Here is an 11,067-nt window from a genome sequence, read left to right as displayed (position 1 = left end):
CCTGGTGATCTTACGCTTATGTATTCCAGTTTGGAGGTTCTTCATTCCATAGTAACAAACATGGATAAGCCTATTACTTTCTAGATACCGCTGGGGATTGTGGGTTTGGATGTCATATACGACTTCACCCTTGACAAGAAGGACCTCATTCAGTTCCTCAACTTTGAGGAACTGGATATAGTCTTCATGCAGCTGGCTATTTTGTAAGTTACAATATCATTTTCTTAATTCATGTTATACTTATGCATATCCTAATGTTTCTTATTTGAACAACAGGCACTTTACTCAAGTCTGTTAGCAAGCAGGACTTGAAGGAACATATGGCTTGATATGTCCTCAAAGGGTGCAGGAAATAGTCAATACTGTCGAAGCGAGGTCGATCTACATGATGACCACAATGACTCAGATGAGAAAGCAAACATATTTTGCACCTTACATGGAAGGGTAAATATATTATTGTATTTGAGATACACAAGTTGTATGTATAGGATTATAATTAACATGGTTCATATTTTGCAATTAACATTGGACCCTAATTGTTTGTGCCCCTTTTGATAATAAAGTCTACTGGTTTGATTCCCTCTGTGGAAGTTCATTTGAAGAAACCAGAGACATCATCAACACATTAGTTTATGTTTATATAGTTATTACATGTGAAGTTTATAAAAATATGCTCTAATATCATTAAATTTTATTATTGATAGGGCTTTTTATAGTTTCAATATTGTGGCAAAGAAGCAAAATAGACAACCACTAATATGGATTCTCCCAAAAGTATGTTGTTTTGAGCTAAATATATACTTTTAAGTCTTTTTCAATAATTAAAGTTAATGTTTATAATCAAAGTCTAATATTTAATTTTATATTTTATTTTGTTAGTACCATTGTCAACAAGATAGTATTGAATGTGGATATTATGTCATTTGCTACATAAATGACATCATTGAGACAGGGGTAACTGAGAAATTAGACGAGGTAAAGATAAGTTACACTACATGTAATTCTTTAATTCTTTTCACATTTTTTATTAAGTTAACTACATTATTTTTTAGGGAAAACCATATTGGAGGTACCTATACTTTTTTTCCATTTTCAATTTGGTACCTACGTGTTTTTTGTTCTTAACTAAATCTTTATTTTTCCTCTATTAACATCATTAATCCTTATGTAGAGACTAAAAATATCAATAGAACAAAGTTATAAGAGCTAATGTTGCTAAAAAGATAAAATTAAATGTTTAATTAAAGGGAAAAAAACACATAGGTACCAAATTAAAAATTGAAAGAAAGTATAGGTACCTTCAATATGGTTTTCCTATTTTTTATTTACAGGTATTTCAAAATGCTGCGCCATATCAAATGGATGAAATCAACTTGATGAGAGACATTTTGTCAACAATATTGCTAGAGAATTTTGAAATTTTGAAATAGTTAGGTCATTCCTTAAAAATTCATTGTTAGATTTTTTTCTCTTATTAGTTTTCCCCCTATACATATTCCTTAGTTCTATTGTACATATAGAATTCACTTAACTTGTTATTATTCTTTGAATTATACCTTTACTTGTTGTTAGGAGAAGTAGCTTTAGGATTGGCTTCTGTCTTACCTAGACATTTCAATGCTTGCTGCGCTATATGTATATATATTAACTAGCTAGTTAATTATTTGTTCATACGGTCATCTTGAAATAGTTCTACATATTATGCATTACCTGGATTTATTTGGAACTGTAAACTGCAGGGAGGTAAAAAGAAATTCACACAGTATTATCAAAAAAAATTAAGTTTTTAACTATAATAACTGCTGTTAAAACGATTTAACACGACAGTTCTGTTAAAAACCGCCGTGGAAAATTGAATTTCCACAGCTGTTATGTTTTATTTACCTTTCAATGTTGACTGTATCCACTGCGCCTCCAAAACTGCCATGAAAAACCTTTAATAACCGCCATTAAAAACCTTTTTTCTGGCAACTACACTATCTTCCCAAAGTTCATCAAGATGATTCTTCAGTTGAGTTTGAAGCTATTGACAAAAAAGAAAAAGGCACAGCATAAGAATGAGAAAAATTAACTAGCTTAATAAAGTTGAAGAGCAATAAGGGGAAGATAAGAGTAATGCATTTTGGTGGGAAGTAGGCATATGACATTCATAACCACAGGAACGTGATATCCTTCAAACTGAAATTTAATTAATAAGACATGAACTTGTATGATCAACACCAAAACCAAGCTTGATAACATAATTCACATCCAAAAGTCCAAAGCATGCCTAAATCACGTCCAAAAGTCCAAAAGTTCTTCCTCTGCATTCTATTAAAAACTAGACGACAATTCAAGGGGGACCCACGCATAGAGTGCATAGTAATGAGACGCGTATAAGGAATAAGCTCATTGCTGAATTGAGTTAGAGGAACAAAAATTGAACCCGCAGGTTAAACTAAAAATACAGCTTGAGTTACAACTTAAATCCAAAAATCAGAGAAGAAGCATCAAAAAGTAGAAAACCAAGAAACATCATTGATCACCATAGAGCCATCAGCGGCCAAACCGAAGCACCAACAACCACCAACGACCCAAGTCTAACATTGAAGCTCGTCACTTTTGCATATTTGATATTTCGGATCTTCCTTTGCCTTTCGTGAAATCGAAGCTCCACTAATCTGAAATCTTAAAATGAAAAAAGAAAACTAAGGCACTAATGACGAGGACATGAGTAAGTGAGGTCGGAGATCAATGATAGCAAGTTTATGTCCGACAATGGAGGCATAGTGGAAGAAGAGAGGAGAGGAAGAAGAGAAGGCATAGTTGAAGAGGAAAGGAAGAGAAGAGAAAAGAAACGAACAGAATGAGGATGAAAGAAAGAACAAAAGGAATGGGGGTATTTTAGTCTTTTTGTAATATATTACTACCTCCGGTCCTAATTATAAGACCCAGTTGATTTGAGGAGATTAAGGAAGTGAGTTAAGTTAGTTATTTGTAATAAATAAGTGTTGTCATTCCTAAAATATCCTTACTAATTAAGTATATTGGCTAGAACTATCATTATTAGAAGAACTATCTTGAAAAAAAATGCATAAATATGATAGACAAAATGGATTGGGGTCTTATTAGGACCAAACAAAAAGTATTTATATTAAGGAATAGTATTATATTTAAGGTCCGGTTTTTGACAGTAATTTTTCTTATTTTAAGGACTCATTTTATAATTTCAAGGGTCTTTCTTGTGATTTTTCGAAAAGAATACATAAAATAAAATAAGTTAAAAACTAAAGAAAACTATAAATACAAAAAAGTCAAATCCAATCGGCTGCTGAAAACAAATTCCAGAACGTTCGGTCCCGAAATGGCGGTCTACACAAATAAATGAATAATCCCCATCGTTTCTTGTCTTCTCCCTGTGGTCGGCTCCGCTCTCCAGCCATGGCAGTAAACCCTAAGTCCCCTTTCGATTTGACTCTTCTCACAATTTCTTTGTTCTTCTTCACCATAATAACACCTTCTTTCTCTCTTTATCTTCACGACGATTCTAACCAAACGGTGTACGAAATTCTCCCCATATTTGGCCTCCCAAGTGGCCTTTTACCGGATTCCGTCGTCGATTACTCCCTCTCTTCCGATGGTAGTTTTGTAGTGCATCTGAAGAAGCCTTGCTATGTTGAGTTCGATTACTTGGTGTACTACGACACCACCATCACGGGCAAGCTCAGCTATGGTTCCATCACCGACCTAGAAGGCATCCAAGTGCGCCGGTTTTTCTTGTGGCTCGATGTCGACGAGATCAGGGTCGATTTGCCGCCGTCTGCGAGCATCTATTTCCAGGTCGGGTTCATTAACAAGAAGCTCGATATTGATCAGTTCAAGACTATCCATTCTTGCCGTGATTCCGTCACGGGTTCTCGTCTTGGATCCTTGAAACGGGTCTTCGAGGTAAGGAGCACTCTGCTAGGTATATTCTACCATTTTCTACTAGGTCTAGCGAGGAATTGGATATTGTTTATGAGAACTTCCTATCTATCGTAAGGTCCGGCCCAAAGTCAAATTTCCTGGTTTATAACGTCATATAAATAGTCATATGCTTGTTTAATTACCACGTAACTTCCCCATGTTTTCTTATCTACATTTTAATTTAACGAAAATGGTTGCGTAATGGGGTAAAGATGAACAATTTCTTTGTTAAATATTTGATTTGGGTGAAGTCTTGAATATTTTTCAGTGTTTCAACTCTTCTAATATTAACAGGACACTGATTTGTTTATTCGAATTTACCATATTTTTAAATGTTTTGTGACGTTGAAGTTAGGACACAGGAAGTCCATTATGGAGTTAAGGTTCTGCGATCTGTGATTGATGGGCTAGCTTGTGAAAAGGCTGGATTAGATTTGTAGCTGTGTCTCTTCTTCACATGGATTAGATTTGTAGTCATTCATGTTGCTCAAGTTGAACTTGAACTATCGCAATACGTGTTGCCTGACAGGTTTTGCGTATTGTGATTTCGAATTCCATATCAGTTCCAAATTTTGAGTGGAAATTTGCCAAATTGCTGTAGAAATAGGACAGATGAAATGATGAAGTCGTCCATGTAATCCTTGAAAAGAAGTGAATTGTAATCTGTCAAGGCGCATGTCCCAGTTTGGAAGATATTGATTCTATCTTTTGTACATGTTTTTAAACCAAATGACTAAACTCTTAATAGTTGACAGTCTAGAATTTTTTCCCACCTATTCATCTTGCCATCATTCAATTAATGAATGATCAGTCTTGTGAGATTTATGGTTTCCTCTGTGCATATTGAAACTTTTTGTCTGTCCTCTGAATAAAGTTACCATGAGAATATACAGGTATGAAGATACATCCCATTGATTTGTGATGATTTGTTTATCAATTTAGTTAAGAAAGGAAAATAACTGACAAATTTACGCTTAGCAAAATGCATGGCATTCAACAATGTAATGGATATGACTGCGGAACATCAAATAAGGTGCTTTTGTATGGGCTTATCGCCCTGCTCTTGAGTGCATTCCCTCATCGGCTGAACCTGGAAAGTTGTCTTAATCATTCACTGCATCGATTCTTCTATATTTTGGCATCTGGCCATTGAACTGGCAGCCTGGCAAAACTGTTGTTACAGGAATCACTGATCTTGAGGCCAAATATTAGTAGTATTTGATGGAAAAGTTATATGCTGAAATAATATATGAACCATTCATGCAGCAGCAGCAGCAGCAATAACAACAAGTCTTTCCGATTTGACCTTTCATTTCTTTGCCCTTATTTATTTTCAGCATAGAAGCACATGGCCACTATTTAATCCCTTAGTTTACCTTATCTTTTTTCCCTGGGATTCCCTTTGCAAATTTGCAGTCTTGCGAAAGACAAGTTTGCCAAAAACTAGATGCGTACACTTATTGAGGGTGCATGGTTTTATTAACTTATTTTGTGCAGCCTGTTTCCAGTTCCACTTCCCTCGTTTCTTCTTACTTGTCTTGGAACATTTCATTCATTCCTTAGTCTTGGCATCATCATTATTTAAATGCTGTTTGTCCGGCCTCTTCATATCAAACTCTGGATCATATTTACTAAATTTTTGTACAAATCTTACTTTTCCATGTTGCAGCTTCCAGCTCCTGTGGATGAAATTCCTATGCTACTTACAGAGTAGGCGCACGCTTATGTGGTTGCATGTCTTAATGGAGTAGCTTATCTCATCATGACTCAAAAGACGAGTCTGGTGTAATAGTCCTATCCCTAGAAAAACCTATATTGCCATCAATGTACATAATAAAGTCATCAAAAATAGACCGGATGGTGTTACATAGTGGTGTTGAACTGTGCTACAGATGCAATCTACAAGAGATCACAAAAGGCCTGTACTATATGCTGCTATACTAAACCTTGTATTCTCATGTACACTAGTTTTCTTAGTTGCAAGTGTTCCACCTTTGACCTATATTATAACTACGTTGCCTGTCAATTTTCTTTAGTCTCCTGTTCATATATTGTGTGATAATGATTGTATTTTATCCAAGATAGGTAGAGAGAAGTAAGGAAGAAAAGTCGTTATTAAATTATGAAATAAGTTAGCTTTATGAATTAATAAAGATGAAGGAAATTGTCTAGTGCAATATGAGTAGGGATCTTAAGCTCATACAATTAACAGTCTATGGAGAACCTCCAATGATGAAAACAATGCTAATTTTCACACACGGTTCCTTAATTTTAATGCAAACAGATGAGAATTTGGGGAGAGGACAAATATGAAAACAAATACATTTTTCATAGGACAAAGCGTACATCTGATGCGTAATGTCCAATTCATCCAATTCTGAAATTAGCATGTCATTTATTAGACATCGATAAGGTGATAATGATTTGAACTCGTAAGTTTACCGATATGAGCCGATTCCTTAATAACTGGATTAACTTTTATTTACCGAAGTGTTTTCTTTCATATTAGATGCTAGTATATATGAAGCATTAGACTTTTCATATGCATAACATAATAGCATTCTCATTCGTTACTAATGCATATTGGTTTTTGGATTAACCGGCTGGTTTTGCATGGATAATACTACCTTTGGTGTTTAATATTAAAGCTACATGACTAATTTATGAATATTAAAAAAATTAGTTATGTTAATTAGTTGTTCTTAAAATATTTTTATTAATTATGTGTATTGAAATTAATTGTTGATAAAAATTTCTCTAATCGTTATAGGGACTACTTAAAGACAAAATACATAAATATTGAAAACGAAATAGACTGAGATTTTATATTTATGATTAAATTAAATTTTCAACTAATTTTTATATTAGGGACTATAAGTAATAATATACTCCAAAAAAAAAAAAAGAAGAGTAAGCATCACATGAAAAAAAAAAAAACAATGGCGGTTAAAAACAAAATCTTTACACCAATAAAAGTCCCCTTTTACATTAATTTTCCAACTAGTGTAGATTAAAAAAACCAAACCGTCTCGCTCTTTATCTATGAAATTGCCGTCGATCTCACGTCTCAGTCTCTCACTTTAAATGTAGAGAAGCCGTTGCTAAAAAGACGTATTTTGCACAAGTGCATCGACCATTACAATTATATGAAATTAAAAAAAAAACAAAAAAGAAAAAGAAAAACTCAAAAAAATACTAAATAAAACTTCGTTATTATAGAGATACTGAAATGCCATTATAAGAGAAACATTTCAACTTAATAATAACATCATTACATAAAATTTCATAATTATATATATTTGCAAAATTAGGGGCACTTGGGTGTTCCTTCCTTGGTCTTCCAGTTGTTGTAGCAAGGACACTCCTCCTTGTGACCATATGTTCCTGAGGGTACACACAGGCATTTCTCACAACACAAGTTGCAGAAAGTTAAACATGCCTTTCTGTGCTGTGTCTTTGAACACCGATAGTCGCATGCCCCGGCACATTCTATGCAATTTGAAATTATTGAGCATCATTGGAATAAATTAATTAAAACATAAATATTATCCCCTTTATTGCTAAAAAAACTGAAGAAAAAAGATTAATTTGTCCGTATTTATAGTTTCATATTATTTTTAATCAAGTTTCTATAATTTTTTTCCTTATGGTTTTCTCAATTGTAAATAAGTGCTGCTTCGGATAAGGTTGTTGTACATCTCATTTATTGACGCATCAAAAAGTAAGGGTTGTCATTCCATTTTGAGTTTTTCTTGTTTAACCCAAAACCCACCACTGGTTAATCTGTAGATTAGCCTGTTTTATTTTTGAAAACGATTTTTAATTTTAAATAAAAGGAAGTTATTGTTTTGCACTTAATTTAAATATAACCTTCTTTTACGTTAAGAACATGATTTCATGCTGAATTTATTGATTTATCATTTTTATTGGTAGAGTGATTATGTAAATACATATGTTTATATTTGCAAATTTGGGGATTAATCTCGTTATATACTTTTACAAAATATAAAACATTTGAATTTAGTCTACAAAACTTTTTAATTTAATTATAAAATTAAAAAATAAAATAGGTCGGGAGGATATGATAAATTCAATTATTGGGATACAAATGAGATAGATAAGTTAAAAAGGAAAAAATTACGATTACTTACTAAAAAAATGAGATAAATTTATAGGTCTTTACATGTTAATTTTCTGAAAAAATTACTCAATATGATAACTTTAGGAAAAGGGAAAGATTAAGAAATTAAAAAATGGATTGAGTTAGATGATGCGATGGGAATTACGCTATATCACTTATAAAAATATTTGAATTTAAAATATAAAATGAAACAAGTTCTATTATTTAGGGTACTTGCGTTCGGGTCGAAGTGATCCTTCTCCCCCGGCCTGAACATTTTTGGGAAGGAATAAAAAGTAAATTAGTAATTAATGTAGTACAGAAAAATTATAACAATTCTGAGTGTATGTATGTGGACCAAAATTTAATTTAGATTACATATTTAAACGGTAATATGTATCATAGAAACAAAAGAATTAAATTATTTAGTGTTTTAAACATAGTCAATTTTTAAAAAATATTTGAAAATTCAACCACAGTTTCTTTTGTTTTTTTTTTTTTTTGCGTAACTATGAGTATCTTTAAATCATTTTAAACTTAAGACTAATCTTTGTTAAACCGAAAACATTAAAGTTAAAGTCCTAAAATTAAAGCCCTTCTAATAAGCAGACTTTGTGAGATTCGAACATAAATTCTCTTCCTTATAAGGATAAGATAATTTATTATCTCAACTAATAACTTGTCCATTAACTACAATTTTTTTAATTCACTATATGAATAATATAATTTATTGTTATATTGTTGTAAAGTTTTTCTTTTGCCAAACATGTTTTCGTAAAGTTCAAAACGTTAAGAAATTATCACATAAGTAACCATTTCACAATTTTGCAACACCAAAAGAGAGGTAGGTAATGAAAATGAGAAACTACAAATGCATAAAAGGAAACGAAATTAGAACCTTAACAAGAGGGTGAAGGTTCAAAATACCCCTTTCATCCTAAATATAAAGATCTAATGACGAGATTATTTTGATCTTAAATTTAAAACTTAATTCACATTTATCTTCCAAATATATAATATTTAATAGGTTAATACAAATTTTGATCCCTCAAATTTGTATTTATTTTGATTTTAGTCCCTCAAATTTCAAACCATAAGTCTTGATCCCTTAAGTGATAAAATGGTCTGGTTTTTTTATTAAATTATAGGAACAATATTTTAGACCAAAAAAACTTAGGGGACCAAAACCAAAATGAAGACAAACTTAAGAGATAAAAAATTATATTAACTCATTTATTTTAAGATATGTATCTGCAATAAATAATGAACAACTACTAATAAAGGAGTTATTTGCATAAACATAAGAATTTAAGAAAATTATTATAAAGTTTAAATGTTCAAGGAAGTTATGTATACATAACATAAAATGTAGGGAAGTTATCTGTGATTACTCATTAAAAAAATTAAGGAAGAGAGAAAAATGAACTCACATAAGCAACTTGAATCACAAACGCTGCAGCCAGGATGACAAGAAAGGCAGAGCGAAGAATCACAGTGTCTGCCATTGTGGTCTCTAATCTCTATTTGTTTCACTATGTTCTACTCCTCCGGTCCTAATTATAAGACCCAATTGACTTATTTGAGGAGATTAAGGAAGTAAGTTAAGTTGGTTATTTATAATAAATAAGTGTTGTCATTCCTAAAATATCCTTGCTAATTAAGTATATTGGCTAAAACTATCATTATTAGAAGGATTATCTTGGAAAAAAATGCATAAATATAAGAGACAAAATGGATTGGGTCTTATAATTAGGACCAAATAAAAAGTCAAATTGGGTCTTATAATAAGGACCGGAGGAGTATTAATTTGTGTGTGTTTTCTAAGCAATGGTGGGAATGACAATTTATAGAGCAAAACAAAATTGGAGGATAATAAATTCATACCCACAATAAATTCATAATTCAGTTGAATTTAATACTATTTACGACATTTGATTTATGGATCATTATTTCACATCCTAATCTATATAAATGCTAGTTAAGTCACTAAATGTGTTTCAAATTGATACAAATTATCTATTTTACCCTTATTAAAGAAAGTGATTGAAAAAGAAAAAAAACTTAGGTCAAGTTTCTTATATTTATTATGTCAAATTATGTAGTTACACATGATTATTTGTCATTTTTTGTTTGATGTGGATTTATAATTAAATACTATTAAATTTTAAATGTTAATATTTCAAAATATGACATATAGTTATGTGTGATCAGAGAACTGAACATAATTAATATAAAAAAAATTGATGTAAATGTCGTTCATTGAAAAATTATCTCATCTCTCTTCTTCATTTAAAACATTCTCTCCTTATAGTAAGGAGGTCAAAGTAAAAAACTATAATTAACTACCTCACCAACCTTTAGACCAAAATTTATTAATGGGCATTATATCATTGAGAGACAGTTAATTCCGCTCAAAAAATTAAGAGTATTAATTACGAAATATTTGATGCTTTGCAAAGTGTTTATGCAAAAACAAAAAAAAGACAAGATTTTCAAATAATCGGAAAGATTGTAAAATAAAAAATTCCCTTGATCCCTTGTTATAAGATCATTTTAACTAAATTACATAGTTTTAAAAACAATTAAAATTAGTTAAAAGTAATTAATATGTAAAAATCTCAATTTTTTTAAATATACACTTATATATAAATAGATAAATGTGAGAGAGTAGTAGTAAGATAAATGAAAAAAGAAAATATATTAAATGTATTATATTATGAGTAAAATAGATAATCATGCATTAAATGCTCAAACAAATTCAAAAAAGATCTTATAGAAAAGGATAGACCCATTGAAAAAATATTGAATCTTATAATAAGAGACGGATAGAGTGAGTATTGGAATGATGAAGCATAAATATTTTTATTGAACCTTGTTGTAGTGTTGACAATTTGACATGATCTGAAATCAATTGGAAAGGAAGGTAAGTTTAGTTTTTCTTTTCCCCTCTTATGTAAGTATAGTTTTTAAGGAAAATTTCAACTAAGGACCGTAGTTGGCAA

General features: G+C 31.3%; 1 protein-coding gene across 3 annotated transcripts; it reads left to right on the top strand.

Moving 5' to 3' along the window:
• The first annotated feature begins 3,339 nt into the window (after nt 1-3,339).
• On the top strand, nt 3,340-5,980 carry LOC114723852 (uncharacterized). Of its 3 annotated transcripts, none has more exons than XM_028910091.1 (2): nt 3,340-3,927; nt 4,475-4,856. In XM_028910091.1, exons 1-2 carry the CDS (start codon nt 3,364-3,366, stop codon nt 4,544-4,546), a joined length of 636 nt encoding a protein of 211 aa, XP_028765924.1. In that variant the 5' UTR covers nt 3,340-3,363; the 3' UTR covers nt 4,547-4,856. The 3 variants fall into 3 exon arrangements, with proteins under 3 accessions (XP_028765924.1, XP_028765925.1, XP_028765926.1); XM_028910092.1 differs by lacking the exon at nt 4,475-4,856 and adding an exon at nt 4,297-4,468 and having other exon boundaries at nt 3,341-3,927; XM_028910093.1 differs by lacking the exon at nt 4,475-4,856 and adding an exon at nt 5,615-5,980 and having other exon boundaries at nt 3,357-3,927.
• Nucleotides 5,981-11,067: the final 5,087 nt, after the last annotated feature.

Source organism: Neltuma alba, unplaced genomic scaffold, assembly GCF_004799145.2.
Source record: "Neltuma alba isolate B1F8T4 unplaced genomic scaffold, ASM479914v2 tig00012157_pilon, whole genome shotgun sequence".
Taxonomy (NCBI): Eukaryota; Viridiplantae; Streptophyta; class Magnoliopsida; order Fabales; family Fabaceae; genus Neltuma; species Neltuma alba.
The sequence above is the reverse complement of the archived record's forward strand: the minus strand, read 5'-3'. Positions and strand labels throughout refer to the sequence as shown.